The 19,620-nt window shown below is 47.6% G+C and overlaps 4 protein-coding genes across 4 annotated transcripts; 3 read left to right on the top strand and 1 right to left on the bottom strand.

Moving 5' to 3' along the window:
- The first annotated feature begins 164 nt into the window (after nt 1-164).
- On the top strand, nt 165-2,296 carry LOC147191368 (sepiapterin reductase-like). The gene is made up of 3 exons (XM_086134412.1): nt 165-571; nt 1,489-1,779; nt 2,003-2,296. Exons 1-3 carry the CDS (start codon nt 280-282, stop codon nt 2,191-2,193), a joined length of 774 nt encoding a protein of 257 aa, XP_085990538.1. The 5' UTR covers nt 165-279; the 3' UTR covers nt 2,194-2,296.
- On the bottom strand, nt 1,974-19,249 carry dqx1 (DEAQ box RNA-dependent ATPase 1). Its single transcript, XM_086134398.1, has 19 exons — nt 19,131-19,249; nt 18,649-19,031; nt 18,345-18,538; nt 17,125-17,578; nt 16,676-16,975; nt 16,054-16,153; nt 15,743-15,901; nt 15,172-15,363; nt 14,924-15,049; nt 14,558-14,748; nt 13,943-14,133; nt 9,009-13,642; nt 8,824-8,905; nt 8,390-8,492; nt 6,265-6,854; nt 4,953-5,347; nt 3,545-4,256; nt 2,308-2,389; nt 1,974-2,142 (listed from the first exon to the last, which is right to left on the bottom strand). The coding sequence occupies exons 1-12, from the start codon at nt 19,135-19,137 to the stop codon at nt 13,429-13,431; spliced, it is 2,511 nt and encodes an 836-aa protein (XP_085990524.1). The 5' UTR covers nt 19,138-19,249; the 3' UTR covers nt 1,974-2,142; nt 2,308-2,389; nt 3,545-4,256; nt 4,953-5,347; nt 6,265-6,854; nt 8,390-8,492; nt 8,824-8,905; nt 9,009-13,428.
- On the top strand, nt 3,596-6,986 carry LOC147191367 (sepiapterin reductase-like). The gene is made up of 5 exons (XM_086134411.1): nt 3,596-3,742; nt 4,094-4,258; nt 5,025-5,331; nt 6,200-6,490; nt 6,715-6,986. Exons 1-5 carry the CDS (start codon nt 3,734-3,736, stop codon nt 6,903-6,905), a joined length of 963 nt encoding a protein of 320 aa, XP_085990537.1. The 5' UTR covers nt 3,596-3,733; the 3' UTR covers nt 6,906-6,986.
- Nucleotides 7,666-12,685, top strand: LOC147191366 (histone-lysine N-methyltransferase Smyd1-like). Its single transcript, XM_086134405.1, has 10 exons — nt 7,666-7,947; nt 8,400-8,576; nt 9,332-9,545; nt 9,619-9,749; nt 9,826-9,864; nt 10,142-10,328; nt 10,426-10,518; nt 11,015-11,178; nt 11,623-11,791; nt 12,467-12,685. Exons 1-10 carry the CDS (start codon nt 7,811-7,813, stop codon nt 12,518-12,520), a joined length of 1,365 nt encoding a protein of 454 aa, XP_085990531.1. The 5' UTR covers nt 7,666-7,810; the 3' UTR covers nt 12,521-12,685.
- Nucleotides 19,250-19,620: the final 371 nt, after the last annotated feature.

The following is a 19,620-nucleotide window of genomic DNA, read 5'->3' as shown; positions in this document are numbered from 1 at the left end:
TTCTCTGGATTTCTCCCATTGGTCAGATTTCAAAGTAAAGTCCTTTTTGAAATGGACGTTTTTTCCCCCAACAAAATCTCAGTCGGGGAAAATGAATGGGTGTCAAAAGTAGCGTGAAACCGAGAGATGGCGATAGAACAAGCGGTGGCGCGCCACGCCTATTGAACAAAAGAAGAAGAGCCCCAAGTATGCCTTTGCAAACTGACAGCCTGGAGAACTCGTTCGGTTCCGGCCCATTTGACAAGTGTACTCCCCGCGTTGCAGTGCGCCCCCGAGGCAATGGCGACTCTTGGCCGAGCTCTGTGCATCATCACCGGGGCCTCCAAAGGTTTTGGCCGGGCCGTTGCGAAGGAGATGGCCCGGCTGGTGGAGCCCGGTTCGGCGTTCGTCCTGGTTGCCCGATCCGGGGACGAACTTCGGACTCTTCAGACGGAGCTGGCCGAGTCCGGCCTGGAGGCTCGGTGTGTGGTCTTGGATCTGTCCCTCAACGAATCACCGGAGAGGGTCGTCCGAACCGCGAAGGAGGTTTTTTCACCGGACATGAAACATGTTATTCTCGTTAATAACGCGGGTAAGATCATCTTGTCCTGTTGGGCAGATTGTTTGGAACCGACATCGGGAATTTACAGCTGGCCTTTATGTCCCCCCCAAAAATACTCAACATGTCTCAGATTGTGGATACTTGCAAAACACAATTATGAAGTTATAAACCCTCGTTTAGACGAAGGGTTCGGGAGCAGTATTTAAGATGGTTCCACATTGGTCAACCGCAACGCACATAACAAAAAAAGATTTTAAAAATGTTTTGTTTGATCGAGCATGCGCGATACGGCTTTTACAATGAGTTATCAAATATACTGTAGCTATGACGTTGCAGAAAATAAAGCGAGCAGTTGCCGAACCGAACACAATTACATATACAGGTACTTTACTCATAAATAGTACAAAATATACAATAAGATATAAAATAAGAAAAAGCGAGGGCAGATTCAGAATCAGAGCAAAAATCAAGAGTTGGCTCGAATCTCTGATTTTAAAAAAAAGGTCGTGACAATGTGTGTTATCGTATAGCCCGCATATTAAAATCGACGTAGTCTTAACATCACATTTTAGTCGCTACTGGCAGAGAAGCGTTGATTTAACAATATTTTAACTCATGTCGCTAAATCCATGACTGGAGCATCGAGATTTATTGCCTGCAATTCGTAATGGCAGTTACTGTGGTTTTCCGTTTCCTTTATATTTATGAATTATTATATTACTTGAATGTATAGGCCACGTTTAAATATAATGAAGAGTGTTATCGGGGTTGCACAAAGATAATAAATAGAAAAGTGAAAAGAATGAAGAACGTTCAATGAGCATTAGAGAGCCAACAGCTCCTCTTAGTGGCAAAGCAAAAGTACAGGTAAACTTTAAGAGCGGAGACAAAAGTTTGCTGCCAAGTAAACTATTCCCGGGCGCCCCTGCCTCATTGTGTCTTCTCAGCCTCACTCGGTGACGTGTCCCGTTTCTCCAAAAGCTTCACCAGCATGGCCGAGGTGGACTCCTACCTCTCTTTCAACGTCGGCTCAGCTTTGTGCCTTACTGCCGGCGTGCTGCAGGCCTTCCCCAAGCAGTCGGGTCTGCGCCGCTGCGTGATCAACGTCTCCTCCCTGTGCGCCCTGAAGCCCTTCGCCTCCTGGGTGCTGTACTGCTCTGGCAAGGCCGCCCGGGACATGATGTTCAAGGTTCTGGCAGAAGAGGAGCCGGACCTGCGTGTGCTCAACTATGCTCCAGGTGGGGAATCCGTTACATTGATGTCCATGTATTTATCCTATCGTGTCAATTATAGCTCAATGAATACAAATGTAAACTTTTTGATGTATCAAGAAATAAAGGAAAATATGGCCATGAGGTAGCGCAGATATTCTGCATGTGTTACACCGCAGCGGTGACGACTTTGGCTTATTTTCTAAAATGTGTTCTACCTCCCTTTTTTTTTTTTGCTCCACGTCACCAGGTCCTTTGGACACAGACATGCAGGCGGTAGCCAGGACCGAAACGAGGGACTCGAGCTTAAGGAAGGCCTTTTCTGACATGTTTGCCGAAGGCCAGCTGCTCACATGCGAGGCCTCGTGTGCCAAGATGATGAAGCTGCTCCTGGAAGACAAATACAAATCGGGAGATCACATTGACTTCTACGACGTGTAGATCGGGCAGCGGAACACGCTTTTGCGTGCACCCACTCGTGCCACAGTGAGCAAAAGCCAGAAGGGCCCCAAACATGAATAAAGCAGAGTTTGTGAAAAAGAAATCACGGCCTACCTGTCGAGACCTGACGCGGAGGCACTCTTGCAGCGTCTTGAGTGCAGAAACGATCGTACTCCTGGCGCTCCAGATTGCCATTCTTTGCCAGTGCCGTCGGCGAATTGGGCATGAAACAAACGTTGAACGAGAATAATAATTACAAAAAAGATAGACATCGCAGGCTGCAATCGGAGACTACTGACCACTAACAACTTCCGGCGATGCAGATCATGGCGTCAACGGAGGTTAAAGGTCACCGCTTTTTTTTTAAATGCTTTTTGGGTGAAAGTGAAACTGAGAGGAGCCGCGAGGTTGGATTTGCCCGGCCCCCCAAGGAATTTACGTGCATATGGGTACCAGCATGCTCAAAATATGCAAGCAGTATTTATATTTTACACATTTGAGACAAAGACCACAACAGATTACATTAATGCTAAAACCTTCTACAGTCATTAACAAAAGCCAAACTTGAAGCGCCAAGCAGGGGCGGTTCTGGATCAATTTCACTGAGGGGGCCGGGCTGGGGCCAGGGGTTTTGATGGGGGGGGGGGGGGGGCACATTCAACCCAGGGCTAAAAAGACAGATTCGAAATCTTATTTGACTTTTTATTTCTTCAGACTTTGAAATTGTAGTCATAACATTACAGTGATGTGAAAAAAACTGTATTAGGAGGGCTAAAATGTCTGCAAGCGTAACAATACGTCTGTTGAGAATATTCAAGCCAGGGGATGCTATGGTACCAGCCTGCCGGGGACAAAAATTGCAAATACACTGAAGCTAGATGTTTTACATGCATATAATTATCCAAATTTTAAAAGGCAATGTCTTATATATTGATCCTGTTAAATAAAAATTAAAATAAAAAGGGAGACTAAAAAAGTTACACACACACACACACGCGCGCGCACACACACACACACACTCACACGCAAATAGCACTCGTGTCGTGGTAATTTCCTTCTCTGCGGACTGCTTCTCATTTTCCCGCTCATTTTTAAATGGTGCAGCGCACTAAAGGGTCCGACTAGAATGTTAAATCACGCACTTTGGTTCCACCTTTCGCGTCGGCGACTCGGCACGACTGCGTAATCTGCGGTCGGAGGGGGGGCCAGAATCGGTGCTACAGGGGCACTGGCCCCCGTTGCCCCCCCCCCCCCACCTTCATGTGTGCCACTGGCCTGTTTCTCCTCTCAGGTGGTGAAGTTGTGTGGTGAGTGCTTGGAGAAGCAGGAGAACGTCCTGGGTGACACTCACTTGCACAGGCTGCGCGCGCTCAGCGTAGCCAGCGAGGCGCTTTCCCGCCAGCGGTTGTTCTCCGAGGCTGCGGCGTACGCCAAGAGGATGGTGGACGGATACACGTAAGGCAGGCCTCACTGCAGTGTCCAGCGCATACCTGAACGCCGCAGTGCGCTCCCCCGCAATCTGGTTGTTTTCCTGTTCTGAATGACACAGGCAAGGCAAATGTGCTAACTGCTAATAATAATGAACTGGAAATATCTATTGCACATTTCAAATGCATCCGTGCTTAGTTGAAGACGAAATTGTCCATCGGTGTGAATGTGTGTGGGATTGTTTTTTTTTTTTCAACAGTGGAGTAAGCAGTGGAGTTAGCCGGCGCGACCTCAATGGTCTTGCAGGACGTTGTGCGCTCGGTGTATGTGTACGTGCGCATAAACAGATCATTTGTACTGCGTGCGAGATAAAATATGTATTAGAACTAAATATACACAGGGTTGCAAGTTGAGGAAATCATTTGAACCTCAAATAGGTTAACTGTGTTGACCCCCGCCCCCCCTTCAACAGGAAGTTATATCCCCACAACAACGCTCAGCTGGGCTTGGCCATCATGCGCGCAGGCGCCATCCACCGGCAGTCGGGCCAGACCGAGCTGGGCCACAGCTTGATCTGCAAAGCTTACGGCATTCTCATGGTCACCCACGGGCCCAACCATGCCATCACCAAAGACCTGTAGGTACAGTGAGACGAGACGCGAGCGAAAGTCAAGCTAAACGGAGCAGAATGTGGCGTTAGCGGACTTGTGTGCGTGCGAGTGTGTGGGCGTGCAGGCATCCACGCATGGCTTTGTGGCCAATTAGGTAATTGGAGTGAAGTGCCGCAATGTATTTTTAAAATGAAGCCAAAAACACTTAAAAAAGTAGGTTGCGGGTTAGAACAGTGTCAGACGATACTGATTTTTTTTCACCAATCGTTCTTATCGCTTCAAATATTGTTGCGCGTAACTTCCTTAAAGGCTTTCTATTAATCGACTATGGTCTCCTATTGCTATTTAATATTACCATGTTAAAAATGCATGTGTGGACGTTGAGATTTTTAATCAACCCAGACAAATAAACACGATATGGGAGGCAATCCCTTTGACTGTTGGATGGAAACTATTAATATTTTATCGCAAAATAAAGTGTTTGCATTGTCTACGTTTTGTGTTGTGTTTCTGTGGCCGAACTGCTGGTTCTCTGGATTTCTCCCATTGGTCAGATTTCAAAGTAAAGTCCTTTTTGAAATGGACGTTTTTTTCCCCAACAAAATCTCAGTCGGGGAAAATGAATGGGTGTCAAATGTAGCGTGAAACTGAGAGATGGCGATAGGACAACATGCGGTGGCGCGCCACGCCTATTGAACAAAAGAAGAGCCCCAAGTATACCTTTGCAAACTGACAGCCTGGAGAACTCGTTCGGTCCCGGCCCATTTGACAAGTGTACTCCCCGCGTTGCAGTGCACCCCCGAGGCAATGGCGACTCTCGGCCGAGCTCTGTGCATCATCACCGGGGCCTCCAAAGGTTTTGGCCGGGCCGTTGCAAAGGAGATGGCCCGGCTGGTGGAGCCCGGTTCGGCGTTCGTCCTGGTTGCCCGATCCGGGGACGAACTTCGGACTCTTCAGACGGAGCTGGCCGAGTCCGGCCTGGAGGCTCGGTGTGTGGTCTTGGATCTGTCCCTCAACGAATCACCGGAGAGGGTCGTCCGAACCGCGAAGGAGGTTTTCTCACCGGACATGAAACATGTTATTCTCGTTAACAACGCTGGTAAGATCATCTTGTCCTGTTGGGCAGATGTTTGTTTGTCTCAACATGTCTCAGATTGTGGATACTTGCAAAACACAATTATGAAGTTATGAACCCTCGTTTAGACGAAGGTTTCGGGAGCAGTATTTAAGATGGTTCCACATTGGTCAACCGGAACGCACATAACAAAAAATATTTTTTTGAATTTGGGTTGATCTCGCATGCGCGATACGGCTTTTACAATGAGTTATCAAATATACTGTAGCTATGACGTTGCAGAAAATAAAGCGAGCAGTTGCCGAACCGAACACAATTACATATACAGGTACTTTACTCATAAATAGTACAAAATATACAATAAGATATAAAATAAGAAAAAGCGAGGGCAGATTCAGAATCAGAGCAAAAATCAAGAAATGGCTCGAATCTCTGATTTAAAAAAAAGGTCGTGACAATGTGTGTTATCGTATAGCCCGCATATTAAAATCGACGTAGTCTTAACATCACATTTTAGTCGCTACTGGCAGAGAAGCGTTGATTTAACAATATTTTAACTCATGTCGCTAAATCCATGACTGGAGCATCGAGATTTATTGCCTGCAATTCGTAATGGCAGTTACTGTGGTTTTCCGTTTCCTTTATATTTATGAATTATTATATTACTTGAATGTATAGGCCACGTTTAAATATAATGAAGAGTGTTATCGGGGTTGCACAAAGATAATAAATAGAAAAGTGAAAAGAATGAAGAACGTTCAATGAGCATTAGAGAGCCAACAGCTCCTCTTAGTGGCAAAGCAAAAGTACAGGTAAACTTTAAGAGCGGAGACAAAAGTTTGCTGCCAAGTAAACTATTCCCGGGCGCCCCTGCCTCATTGTGTCTTCTCAGCCTCACTCGGTGACGTGTCCCGTTTCTCCAAAAGCTTCACCAGCATGGCCGAGGTGGACTCCTACCTCTCTTTCAACGTCGGCTCAGCTTTGTGCCTTACTGCCGGCGTGCTGCAGGCCTTCCCCAAGCAGTCGGGTCTGCGCCGCTGCGTGATCAACGTCTCCTCCCTGTGCGCCCTGAAGCCCTTCGCCTCCTGGGTGCTGTACTGCTCTGGCAAGGCCGCCCGGGACATGATGTTCAAGGTTCTGGCAGAAGAGGAGCCGGACCTGCGTGTGCTCAACTATGCTCCAGGTGGGGAATCCGTTACATTGATGTCCATGTATTTATCCTATCGTGTCAATTACAGCTCAATGAATACAAATGTAAACTTTTTGATGTATCAAGAAATAAAGGAAAATATGGCCATGAGGTAGCGCAGATATTCTGCATGTGTTACACCGCAGCGGTGACGACTTTGGCTTATTTTCTAAAATGTGTTCTACCTCCCTTTTTTTTTCTTTGCTCCACGTCACCAGGTCAATTGGACACAGACATGCAGGCGGCAGCCAGGACCGAAACGAGGGAATCGAGCTTAAGGAAGGCCTTTTCTGACATGTTTGCAGAAGGCCAGCTACTCACATGCGAGGCCTCGTGTGCCAAGATGATGAAGCTGCTCCTGGAAGACAAATACAAATCGGGAGATCACATTGACTTCTACGACGTGTAGATCGGGCAGCGGAGCACGCTTTCGCTCATTCGCCGGGTGCGGACTACCATATATATTACATCACCAAATCAATAAAATTGCACAAATGACCTTTTTTTTCGTCTTGATTTCTTGTTCACCACATTCAACCGCCTCCTGTTTTGCAGTGACATTCCAACCCTGAGTTACACTTAGCACGAGTATGACTTGAGTCGCACGGTTAGTTGAAAAAGGTGAAGGCGGGCAGAGTGAGAGAGGAGGTGCCATGACTATTCATAAACTTGTTTATATACTGTACAACTTTTGGAAGATCCAAATAAACCATTTATGATGAGAAGAACACAATTTATCTTGAAAACACTGGAGTGACTCAAGATCATTGAATTCTTCTGTGCTCCCCTAATTTCACCTCAAAAATGTTGTGTCAACTGCTTTTGTATTTTTGGAGCGATGCGACTCACGCCCTTTGCAACCTCCGTGACATCATTTCAAAATGGCCGTGACCTTCACCTTTTCAATCCATCCTTGACTTCTGACTTGCCTATCGCTGTGCTCACCGTCCAAGAAAATCAAAACAAGTGTCAGCGTTTCTCTTGCTTTTCAGAGATGGAAGGTGACAGGTGCCGCCGACAAAAATAACTCAGAGGGAGGCACCCCAACAAGGGAACAACTCCCACCTTGGCCCCTCGGCCCCCCTCACCTCTCTCTGCCGCTTTTCCCTCCCACACTTCGGACCCCTTAGAGGAGGCAAATGTATTTTTGGGCCATAGCAGGGGCTGGGCCAAGGAGCCGGGCCCCCTTAACGTGTCTGAATCCCGTGAGGACCTCGCACTTCCCGAAAGATTTTCCAGGCCGCGGCCCGCCTTCTGCGACTCTTTTCTTCTCGTCTGTCTCAGTTTTGTGGGGGGGCTTGTTCAGCCCGCACAATGACGGTGGGGAACATGGTCAGCGTCGAGCTGTTTGACGCTGGGGAGAAAGGTCGCGGCCTAAGAGCGGGCAGAGACCTCAGCACCGGGGAGGTGGTCTTTGCAGAGGCCAGCTTTGCCGCTGTGGTCTTTGACAGGTAGGAGGAGCCTCTTGTTGTTGTTGCTCCGTTAGAATCTAGCAACAATTGTTTCGCAGTGAGCATGTTTTGGTTTTTTTGACTGCAGGTGCTTCCACCAGCCCTGTCTGGGTTGTGACCTTGTTTCCAAATTTTCCAACTGCCATGACATCAGCAAAAATAAGATGCCTTGGCTGACAAGGTGTCATTTCAACCTGAACGTGACTTTATTTTGGACTTGCGTGTGTTAATTGCTCACTGGAATCAAATCCTTTGTAGTTCACTCGATCGGTCTCCGCAAACATGAACGGTAAAGTCAATTTAAAAGGAGTGATGGGAAAGAAAGTGCTTCATGAAGCTTCATGAAGCACTTGTGATTTGTTCGTACTCCTCTAGAAGGCACGCGTACTTAAAAGATGCATGCTTTTGGTGTCATGCGTCAATAAAACGTTTCTGGACTTACTCTCCCTCAGCACGTTCACGCAGGTGTGCCACAGCTGCTTCCGTCAGCAGGCCGAGCTACATCGCTGCGCCCAGTGCCGGTTTGCCTTCTACTGCAACCGCACCTGCCAGATTGCATGCTGGGATGAACACAAGGAGGAGTGCGCGGCCATCAAGAAGGCTGGCAAGGCACCCGCTGAAAATGTTCGGTAAGAAAAACATTCTGGCGCCGAACGAGCGCCAAGTTTTGGGGGGTAGAAAAGAGGAAATGGAAAGACAATTCACAATAGTGCAAGCTTTTGCTCTTAGCCATGCTCGGGTTTTTCCATCCGTCTTCATTTACCGCAACGTGCTCGCATCCACGCGCGCGCACCCACTCATGCCACAGTGAGCAAAAGCCAGAAGGGCCCCAAACATGAATAAAGCAGAGTTTGTGAAAAAGAAATCACTGCCTACCTGTCGAGACCTGACGAGGAGGCACTCTTGCAGCGTCTTGAGTGCAGAAACGATCGTACTCCTGGCGTTCCAGATTGCCATTCTTTGCCAGTGCCGTCGGCGAATTGGGCATGAAACAAACGTTGAATGAGAATAATAATTACAAAAAAGATAGACATCGCAGGCTGCAATCGGAGACTACTGACCACTAACCTCCGGCGATGCAGATCGTGGCGTCAATGGAGGTTAAAGGTCACCTGTTTTTTTAAAAATGCTTTTTGGGTAAAAGTGAAACTGAGAGGTGGAGTGCACACTGACACAATAATATATAATATTAATAACACACGGATCATTTTTTGTTTGTTGTTTACCATTCTGCTTGTGGTGATCAGAGCGGTTTTGTGCATCATGCGCCGCAAGATGAAGGCTCCTTCTTGTCTCAACATGAGCCCAACGGCGGAATGAACCAAGCCCCTTTTTGAGTTTTGAAAAATGTATTGTTCTTCTCCCGCTTGTATTTCACCTGCAGTCTTGCGGCTCGTGTGTTGTGGCGCCTTCACAAGGACACCGGCATCGTGTCCGACAGTCAACTGATCTCAGTGGAACAGCTTGAGGACCACGTGTCCGACCTGCCGGAAAAGGACCTTCGACAACTCCAGAGCGATGTTGAGAGTTTCATGGGCTACTGGTCCTACGGGAGGAAACGGCACTCCGTCGACTTCATCTCACATATCTTTGGCATTGTAATATCAAACAACGCCACCTGTGACGTTTCCCTACAGCCTTCGTCTTGACACGCCCCCTTTGTGTGCGCAGATTACGTGTAATGGCTTCACAATGAGGGAGCAGAACGGGCTGCAAGCTGTCGGCGTGGGCCTTTTCCCCAACCTGTGCCTGCTCAACCACGACTGCTCACCCAACTGCTCCGTTGCCCTCAACCACGGCAAGTAGGTATCACGCACGACCACCGAGGGGAAAGAATTTTGTGGCCCATAGAAACTCATTTGCCGCTTTCTTTTGCAGCCAAACTGCCGTGAGCGCTGCTCTCCATTCTCAGAGGAGGTATGTGTTTCATCGAGAGAAATGGGAGAGATAAAAGCACTCAGCTGGTTTGAAATATCAGCGATCTGAACTATAGGAAGGGATAAGCAAGTGGGATACACAGTCGGGGTCAGACCTGAATGAAAACTGGTTCGGTCTGCCCGGGGCGCAAAAGAACGTCCTGAGTGACACTCACTTGTACAAACATCTTTCGATGAAACAGTATGTCCGTTCTTTGCTTTGGTCATTTTCCCCTCTTCCACATGATAATTCCAGTCGTGGGGTCTTCTCGGTACAGGATTGAGCTGCGAGCTTTAGGACCAATCCCTGAGGGTCAGGAGTTGACTGTCAGCTATGTGGACTTCCTAAACCTGTCGGGTGACCGCCAGAAGAAGCTGATGGAACGTTACCACTTTGAGTGCACGTGTCAACGCTGCAGCGGGCGCCTCAAGGATGACCTGATGATGGCCGCAGCGGAGGGCAAGGTGAGAAGGGGCGAGGAGGGGTGAGGGTGCATTTGATGGAACACAGAGCAAGAATCACTCGAAATACATGTGCCCCATGCTTGCGTGTCCCTCACAGCCGTCTGCTGAGAAGCTGAAAGAGGTGATCGCCTTTAGTGAAGATTGTCTGGAAAAGATGGACAAGTACCGTTTCGAGAAAGATTTCCATGAGGTACGCTTTTGTTGTCGTCTCGTTTCTGAATCTGCTCTGTCACATTCCCGCTTCGGATCCAAATGCACAAATCAGCACAAGATTAAAGTCTTTCATTGACACAAAGAGGAATAGGCGGGAGAAACATTTTAACGGCAGAGGTGGATGGCGTTCCGAAGAGGACGGTACAGGTGAGTGCAATGCAGCAAGAAGATACAAAACCTCCAAATTCATATTACAGTCATCCTTTGCTTTTCGCGGTGAAAGCCGCGAGGTTGGATTTGCCCGGCCCCCCGAGGAATTTATGTGCATGTGGGTACTAGCATGCTCAAAATATGCAAGCAGTATTTATATTTTACATATTTGAGACAAAGACTACAACAGATTACATTAATGATAAAACCTTTGACAGTCATTAACAAAAGCCAAACTTGAAGCGCCAAGTATCATTGCACTCATGAGAGCGAGCCCCCCCCCCCCACCTTCATGTGTGCCACTGGCCTGTTTCTCCTCTCAGGTGGTGAAGTTGTGTGGTGAGTGCTTGGAGAAGCAGGAGAACGTCCTGGGTGACACTCACTTGCACAGGCTGCGCGCGCTCAGCGTAGCCAGCGAGGCGCTTTCCCGCCAGCGGTTGTTCTCCGAGGCTGCGGCGTACGCCAAGAGGATGGTGGACGGATACACGTAAGGCAGGCCTCACTGCAGTGTCCAGCGCATACCTGAACGCCGCAGTGCGCTCCCCCGCAATCTGGTTGTTTTCCTGTTCTGAATGACACAGGCAAGGCAAATGTGCTAACTGCTAATAATAATGAACTGGAAATATCTATTGCACATTTCAAATGCATCCGTGCTTAGTTGAAGACGAAATTGTCCATCGGTGTGAATGTGTGTGGGATTGTTTTTTTTTTTCAACAGTGGAGTAAGCAGTGGAGTTAGCCGGCGCGACCTCAATGGTCTTGCAGGACGTTGTGCGCTCGGTGTATGTGTACGTGCGCATAAACAGATCATTTGTACTGCGTGCGAGATAAAATATGTATTAGAACTAAATATACACAGGGTTGCAAGTTGAGGAAATCATTTGAACCTCAAATAGGTTAACTGTGTTGACCCCCGCCCCCCCTTCAACAGGAAGTTATATCCCCACAACAACGCTCAGCTGGGCTTGGCCATCATGCGCGCAGGCGCCATCCACTGGCAGTCGGGCCAGACCGAGCTGGGCCACAGCTTGATCTGCAAGGCTTACGGCATTCTCATGGTCACCCACGGGCCCAACCATGCCATCACCAAAGACTTGGAGGTACAGTGAGACGAGACGCGAGCGAAAGTCAAGCTAAACGGAGCAGAATGTGGCATTAGCGGACTTGTCTCACCACACGCTTAATTAAGTGTTTCAGTTCTGGAAGACGCTCTATTTTTAATGCGGGTGTGCGGAGGCCCGCGGACAGGCGAAAAACAGACCTCCATCGCAATCGACCCATCTCAATGTAGTGTTAAGCGTCACCTGATATTGTAATTCGGAAAAAACAAAACAGTACTTTTTCTTTGTACTGTATTCTTGGGGCATTTTTTTGTTACCGTACAATACCCTATATTTTTATTTCTTCTCGGCGTGACGCTAACAGGAGTGCTGCCAGGGATTTGCGGGGTGGAGATGGGCGCAGGCTGTAAAAAATGGAAAAATAACCACGACAATCTGCAAATTGAAAAACTAACACTTGCACTCCTGTTGGTCATGGGCCCTTAGAATCGTTATCAACGCATTCCATCTCCCCATCCAGCGCCTCTGGGCCTTCAATTCTGCTGAACTACTTTGTGTTGGTGGCAGGAAGGCCATCAAAAAAGTACCGCTATTCATTTTAGGGTTTGCGTATTCCTGCAATTTATCGTGAAGTACTACCGTCTCATTTCTACAGCCACCCAAAAAAAGGGGGAGGGTTGGTCATTCATGCGGCGTTTTTCTGCCTTCCTCTAGTCCATGCGCATGCAGACTGAGAAGGAGTTAAAGAAGAGGAAGACGTTAACCTGAGCCACGCTGATGTCAAGAAGCAGCTTCTCTGTGGCTCGCAGTTGTAGCAGAAGGTCAGCTCATGTAAAAAGATGGCTGCTCAAGCACAAGCACAGTCAAGACTGATTGTTCAAAGCAACTGGAGGACGAGTGGAAAAAATAAAATGTGCTGTCGTGATCGCGCAATGAGAGTCATTCGTCATTTTTATTTCGTTCTTTTTTCTTTCTTTTTTAACAATGTCAATTTATTTCGATGTGAGGCTCTTTTACAATCATAAATATCCAACGGAGCGCATGTCAACATGTAAGACGACTTCCCAAGACTTTTGAAAGATTGATTGAAGACATTTTAATGCCAAGGAAGAACTTCTTTTTAGATTCATTAATTCAATACCTTTTAAGACTTCTCAAGGTTTCCGTGGAAAGTTCAGAAGCATCCAATTAGATACAAATCCACTTTTCATTATTCCCAGAAGAAGGAAGACAGTAAAGTCTTTTTCAAAGTCTTAAAAAAAAGTTAAAATATTTTGTCTGGAAACTTTTTTTTTTTGTAAAAGTGCATCGTCACACACTGCATTTCGAAATTGCAGTCCAAAGGTGAATTTCAATATTGTCAGCTTCCCTTTCCCTACAAAGACTCTCCAAAGTTGCTGAAGGGTGGATAGAAAGAAAGAAATCCTCCATCAACATACAAAGTAAAACACCAGCGAGTTTTTGTTTTTCCCCTAAATGGACATAATTCTATAAATAAGTCAACAGTAGAGCAGCACACCTGAATCAGGACAAAAGACATATGAGGTTTGCATTTTCCCCAAATGAGAGAGAACTTACTCAATAAAATATATACGAGTGTTTTCCAGTACCGGTAAATGATAAAAGTCCAATTTAAGATTTAAAACCCTATCAATCCATCAACGACATGTTAGTGTTCATTGCACAACGCAGAGCTCGGTGCTGGCCTGATTTTGATCATCCGCAGCGGCGGCGGCGTCCGTGTCTCTGCGGGCGCCGCCGCGAGCGTCCGTGACGCCATCTTGTCGGTAGGAGTGAGGCTCCGTATCCTGCCTCAGCTTCACGAGCAGTTCCTTGCCATCGCTCGAGGGCAGGTTGCCCAGGAAGTACTGCGGCGTGAGCTCCACAAGCCTGCAATACAAGACGGTGGAAGGTGAAAATGAACAACAAAAAGCATTTTTTAAATAGCCACACACTCAGGCCAGGAGGCAGTGAGGCTCAGTACAGATGCAATGCAAATCTAAGCATCCTCGAGCCTTTTCTTGTTGATGTTTTCTTTTTCTTTTCAGTCACATATAATTGATAATATTTCTGACAGTACGTTGAATATCGTAGCTATCGCAATGTTATCGTGGGCCACATATCGTCCCAGTAGCAAATGGTCTCGTCTCAGCCCCGAGTGCAGAGTCTTGAATGCGCCAGTTGACTTACATCTGTGGGTGGACCTCAGATATGATGCGTATGCAGTTGTCACAGGAGATAGTGAATTCGTGGTAGAGGACCCAGGTAGGGGGGGCGGGACGGGGCTGACGACACAGGTATGAGGACAGCGGGTGCAGGTGAGCCACGTGGCGGTGAGTTAACAGGAGGTAGTTACCGGAGCCGTCGACATCATGAGCCACCTGAGGAGGAAAACAACCCCAATCCTAATGACTGAAAAGAAATGTACTGTGTGTACGGATAGCGGAGGATTATTCTTTTTTTTTTCCTCGACAATAATGAGTGAAAATAGGAAGGGTAGATGGATTTGCTTGCGGCCCGGGCTGAACGATGAATTGCATGCACTTGATGGAGCACTGCGGGGTTTTTTTTGGAGAGAGAGTGGAGCCTCATTCATTTTCATGTTTTTTTTTTTTCCCAGATCCCCTTTCGTGCTGCGAGAGTCACTAAGTTAGCGGGCCGTTTGTGTTTACTCAAAGTAGAGACACGTTTTCCATCCTGCTAAAGTGGTATTGTTTACGTTTGGCGCAGTGCATTGTGGGAAGCGAGACGTCAACATCCGGAGCTGAATATGGTTCAATACAGTACCTCAAAGTGGGAGCTTACTTTAAGGAAGAGGCCGGAGATGAGAGCCCTCTTGATATTTGTGCAGTTGTCTTGGCATCCAAAAGCAGGGTGTGACACAGGAAGTTCAATTCGCCGCATGACCTCCAGCAGTTCGGCCCTGATCACCACGGCCACCCGCAAGGCCGCGTGGTTCAGGAAGTGTGTGGTGCACCATGCCTCATCCTGATTATCTGCAATTAGCACGGGCGGTACAAGTCAGCGATGCGTTTGCTGAGCCACTTCACGGCTATAAACGACGCGCATTTTATTCTGTGAACGTGTCTTGATAATATTCCAGTACATTCCCAAATCACTCTGCAGCAAACAAACTGCGAATGACAAAAATTGGGCGCACGGGCAACTTACTTTCCACGTAGGCGTTGTAAATGTGAATGAGAGACATGTGATCGCCTTCCGCGTGGATTAGAGGTCGCCAGTGAGCAATAGCAGCCTCCTCTCTACCAGAATCTGGCCTCATGAAGCACGAAGGAGCTGAGCCATGACAAAGAGGAGACCATTCACTTACAAAATGAGCTGATTTAAATTGATTGGGGGTTTCCAATTGGGTAACACTTGTCAAATATATTTTCAAGCTTTGAGTTGAACTTCTCTACCCGTCAGCATGGCAGCTATTGTGAGTAGCTCATCCACGCAGTCATACTCGCAGGCTGCGATCAGGGCTTTCGCCAAATGTGGCTCCAGTGGCAGTTCTGACATGATGATGCCCACTTCTGATAGGTTGCCATCGTCATCCAGTGCTGCTAGGTAGTCCAAGTCTTCCAAGGCCTGCATTAAAGCCTCTGGGGCTGCGAGCGAGGGAATGAAAGACGGACAGAGAAAGATCGAGGAGAGAGACCACGTTGAGCACGCAAATGGGCCGCCACAGGTGTACTTTAAGTTTGGGCTTTTAGCAGTAGCGCTCCAGTTCGAAGCAATTAGGCGACTGTTGCCCCTTTGAAGTGTAAGAATAAATCGGCCACAAACTTCTTTTAGCATCAAGGACTACAGTGAAAATCAACTCTACCCAATGCAATAGGGCACATGTGTGCAGCACTTTCAAGATTTTCCATTCTAAAAATACATTTATGAATTTACCAGGCCATTTTTCAACCATCAGGTTAGCGTGACGCGCGCACGGGTTAGATTAACACAGTATGATTTTTTTTGCGACATACAAAAAGGTACCTGGTCTGTCTAAGAATTTGCATTGACCCATGTCGGCAATGTCCAGTCTCTTGAGCAGCAAGACTAAATGGCTGAGATTTTCCTCCATGACCCCTGGACAATGCGCTTCGCCCATGCCATGATCATACACGGACTGGGGGTAAAGGCGCAAACACAGCCCTACATGGAAAACAAAACGGAAAACATTTAGGAAACTCTTCCGACATCCGTGAGCAAAGCATCCACACAGCAAATCCGATTGTTTTTGCAAAGGCAGGTCATTTGTGGAAATGTGTGCGATGCATACGGTGCAGCTGTAACCTTTAGCCTACCGGGAAGGTTGCTATTCACTCTTTGAGCTCGCATGTCCGCCTGGGTCTTGCTGATTGTCTTCAGCATCTGTGAGTTTGCTCTTATCTGAGGATTGTAAACCTAAGGAGGAAAATTAAGAAAAAAACATTTGACATGTCAGAAATGTGTGTTATTTCCGATTAGGCTTACTCATTCTAGAGTGACTTTAAATGAGCGCTACAGACAACATTGCTTGACTTGCGTCTGAAATCAAATCCAAGGTGCAACTGGCAGGCAGATTTGTTCACAAACAAATGCTTTTCAAAGTTGGTGGAGGTAAAAGTGTTTGTACCCAAGAGGTTATCAGTCGATAACAGGGGTGACCAATATATCGATCACGATCGCCTGGTAGCCCGCCAATTGCCAGGGGTCGAGGGGGAATTGGAAGTCTGTGTGTGTATATTTTTGTTTGAGTGCACACTGCACCCTAAGCATCCTATCAGTTTCACTTTCACAAAAAAATAAAATAAAATAAAAACAAAAAAAGCAGGTCACCTTGAACCTACAGTGGCGCATGATCTGAATCACCGAGAGGCATTTTCAAACCGTAGGCGCGCATCCGATAGTTTGGGCAAACCTGGTCTGTCATGACCGCAAACTTACAGTTTTGAGTTGAAGGCCCGTGTCTATGACATAGCGGATGTCTGGCAGGGAGAACGAAGCCTCAGCCAGGCTATGAGTCAGGATGACTTTCCTCTGGATGGCCGGATCTTCCACACCCAGCGTTGTGCCGTCCTTTCCCTCTGAGCCGTCATTCTCCTTGTGAGCCGACATGTCTGCGTTGTACACTCGTTGAGTCAGCCCACCCAGTCCAGCGTGGAGGGGAAGGATCTTGAGCGAACCAAGTTGAGGACTCAGGGACACACGCTCCGCCTCGAGCTGTGTAGCGCACTCCTCAATTTCCTACACAACAAAACAATGAACAGACTATTCGTCAGTTCTTTCCAACATCCAGTGATGGACTGCTCAGCAAAACCAGTGGGGTGATTTTGGGATGTTGACAAGTTATGATGCCCGGAAGAATCGTCAAGCATAAAACGTAAAACATGCACCTGCGCACTAGCAAGAAACACCATCATATCGCCCTCCTCTCCCCTACGGTGAAGATCGAGAACCATGTGACAGGCAGCTCCCACAGCATCCTTCCCAGGTGAAAGCTCCCGATACATGGTCTCCACCCCGTTCCGGTTCATAGAGTTCCTCTCCTCTTCGACCAGGCTTTCTTTTTCTTCTCCACTTGTAGGTGCCTCAGAAGAGAGGTTGTCCATGTGGAGGTGAGGGACGGCGGGTCCCAGGAAGGAGGCGAGCCGAGGGGCGAGACTCGGGTGGCTCAGAAGAACCACGCGGAAGTTATCCGGCCTCTGGCGGCAGACGTCGCACAGCAGGCCAAGGAGCACATCCGTTGCCACGGTGCGCTCCTGGAGCTCGTCCAAAACCACAAGGCCATATTGATGCAGCAAGGGATCCGACATCATTTCCTCCAGCAGAAGAGTGTCACTGACAAACCTGAAGACAGAAAAAAAGGTCAACTCGAACCATCGCAGAGCACACCGGCAGACAGGCAAGGACAGGTGTCAGCGCTGCACTTCCCGAGCTCCAAGACGTGGGGGGGAAAGGTGTCGAGCCAAAGGGCGCCTCGACAGGCGTCTGGATTCGCACCTCGCCAATATTTACCTACTGTTATTTTATCCCGTAGCGGCTCGAACCTTCCGTTTCTGTTCCTAAATGTTCTTCTGGAAGAGCGAACCCTAACCAAATATTAATGTTCTAGAGTTGATGTAGTACAATGTTTCCGCCGTTTAAAATTGCGGGGCGGCCACCTCCAGCTAATTTTGTCTCCGCCCCCCGCCCAAAAAAAAAAAAAAAAAAAAAAAAAAAAAAAAAAAAGATTGATGATTTATTTTACAGAGTTTGAGAGTGCAGTGAAGGCAACCCAGGTGTCAAATTACATTGCCGTAACACATTTACCTCCACCTTTGACTGCAAAGTGCAGGGAACAAAGAACACTCAAGGCGTGGCAGCAAGTAAAACAGGGATCATGTGACATCATACAAAACTGGCGAAATCCAATAATGTCACCGAGTTGGGGGATAACCATGACGCAGGGCATGTTTTAGATGTGGGGGAAAATGAAATCGTTTTAGGCTGGTGAATAAGAGTCCTGGCGAGCAAGTGGCTTTAAAAGAGTTTTCAAAAGTAACAACTACTGTATTATTTTTGAAGATTGAGAAGTCCTCAGGTTTGCAAAAGACAAAATGTCACGTGTCCTGACCTGAGCAAGGTATCTGGTGTGCAACTGTCATCATGAGCCACCCCGTAGCCCACCTCCAGACCCAAGCTGAGGTCCATCTCATCGGCCACACGAAGGGCCAGACTGACGGCCGCCACCGAGTAAGGCTGGGAACAACACACCGTGCCCTGAGAGAATTCGTAGGACAAAGCATATTCCACACACCACTGTGGCACCTGGAAGACAAGAATGAGGCAGAGAAAAGTCAGCAAGAGGAGGAAGTCGTAGCATGCTGTATCACAGAGGTACAGAGGCATGCGATGCACTTTTGATTGAATCGAGTTACCTGGGTGCTTTTTCCTACTCCGCTGGGTGCGCTGAGCAGCACCATGTTGTGACTCTCCAGGTGCTCCAGTAGAGTGGGCCTTAACGTCCATATGGGAAGTTGTTGCCTCTCTTGCAGTAAGGTGTAGTAGCGGGAAGAAAAAGGCAGCCCATCATATGGGTTCACTTCAAGGTCTCGAAGAGCATCCTCATCCTGGCCCCCATCTTGTCCTTCTACCCCGTCCTCTTCTAACTCCCCAGATAGAAGGGAAGACATGGATAGAGAGTCCAGCGCTTTTGAAAGCCCAGACTGGGGACAGGGCTTCGCTGGTGATGAGGACATTAGCAGCGGGTGGCAATGAGGACTAAATGAGAGCGAGAGGCTGGTTCGCAGTGGGAGTTCACCTGCACAACGGTGAAAAAAAAAAAAAATCAATCAATGACAACAAATGCACAGGATTCCAACCGAAAACATTTTGATAGTACGGCTGAACAGAAGCTTACGGTTCATTTCGAATGGTGCGTGCACACCAAATCCATCATTACTTTTTCACAAAGGGTGCATCCAAAAGCACCCATCGAATATTTTGTTACAGAAAGCCCTAACAAAACCTAAACAACAGGACATAAGTGAAGGGTCACACAATGCAAAATGCTCTTTAGTTGTCATTTGCACACAAACAGTGTGATAGAGGCAAAGAGTCGGGGAGAAGGAGGGGCAGGAGAGAAGAAGCGCGGAGATTGCGAGAGAGTCAGGAATGCAACTCAAATGTGCATTTCAGTACTAAAATGTGGGGAAATGGACAAAGTTCAAGCAAAGATGAGACACCGTCAAGAATGTTTACAATGAACACCAGGGCCAATTGCTTTGTACTCTCGTTTCGTGAAATGGGGTTTATTTCCAAACCCAAGTTTCGGGTTTTTAGTCTAAAAATTATTATTGTTGTAAAAAAAATATTCCTGCTATCCTGTGGATTGTAAACAGACAAGGCTT

This window comes from Hippocampus guttulatus, chromosome 17 (genome assembly GCF_054856545.1).
Source record: "Hippocampus guttulatus isolate MCC_2025c chromosome 17, RoL_Hgut_1.0, whole genome shotgun sequence".
Taxonomy (NCBI): Eukaryota; Metazoa; Chordata; class Actinopteri; order Syngnathiformes; family Syngnathidae; genus Hippocampus; species Hippocampus guttulatus.
Note: the sequence above shows the minus strand (reverse complement) of the source record. Positions and strands in the feature narration are given on the sequence as shown.

What these genes read in the sequence shown, in the direction of transcription:
- LOC147191367 (XM_086134411.1), top strand. An exon ending in TATTCTCGTTAACAACGCTG is followed by an intron (nt 5,332 to 6,199) that starts GTAAGATCATCT and finishes GTGTCTTCTCAG; the next exon opens with CCTCACTCGGTGACGTGTCC. An exon ending in TGTGCTCAACTATGCTCCAG is followed by an intron (nt 6,491 to 6,714) that starts GTGGGGAATCCG and finishes CCACGTCACCAG; the next exon opens with GTCAATTGGACACAGACATG.
- dqx1 (XM_086134398.1), bottom strand. An exon ending in CGGGCCTTCAACTCAAAACT is followed by an intron (nt 16,154 to 16,675) that starts GTAAGTTTGCGG and finishes TTTCCTCCTTAG; the next exon opens with GTTTACAATCCTCAGATAAG. An exon ending in CAAATTCTTAGACAGACCAG is followed by an intron (nt 15,364 to 15,742) that starts GTACCTTTTTGT and finishes CCTCGCTCGCAG; the next exon opens with CCCCAGAGGCTTTAATGCAG.
- LOC147191368 (XM_086134412.1), top strand. Translation starts at nt 280, where the DNA reads ATGGCGACTCTTGGCCGAGCTCTGTGCATCATCACCGGGGCCTCCAAA. An exon ending in TATTCTCGTTAATAACGCGG is followed by an intron (nt 572 to 1,488) that starts GTAAGATCATCT and finishes GTGTCTTCTCAG; the next exon opens with CCTCACTCGGTGACGTGTCC. An exon ending in TGTGCTCAACTATGCTCCAG is followed by an intron (nt 1,780 to 2,002) that starts GTGGGGAATCCG and finishes CCACGTCACCAG; the next exon opens with GTCCTTTGGACACAGACATG.
- LOC147191366 (XM_086134405.1), top strand. Translation starts at nt 7,811, where the DNA reads ATGACGGTGGGGAACATGGTCAGCGTCGAGCTGTTTGACGCTGGGGAG. An exon ending in TCTCACATATCTTTGGCATT is followed by an intron (nt 9,546 to 9,618) that starts GTAATATCAAAC and finishes TTGTGTGCGCAG; the next exon opens with ATTACGTGTAATGGCTTCAC. An exon ending in CCATCACCAAAGACTTGGAG is followed by an intron (nt 11,792 to 12,466) that starts GTACAGTGAGAC and finishes GCCTTCCTCTAG; the next exon opens with TCCATGCGCATGCAGACTGA.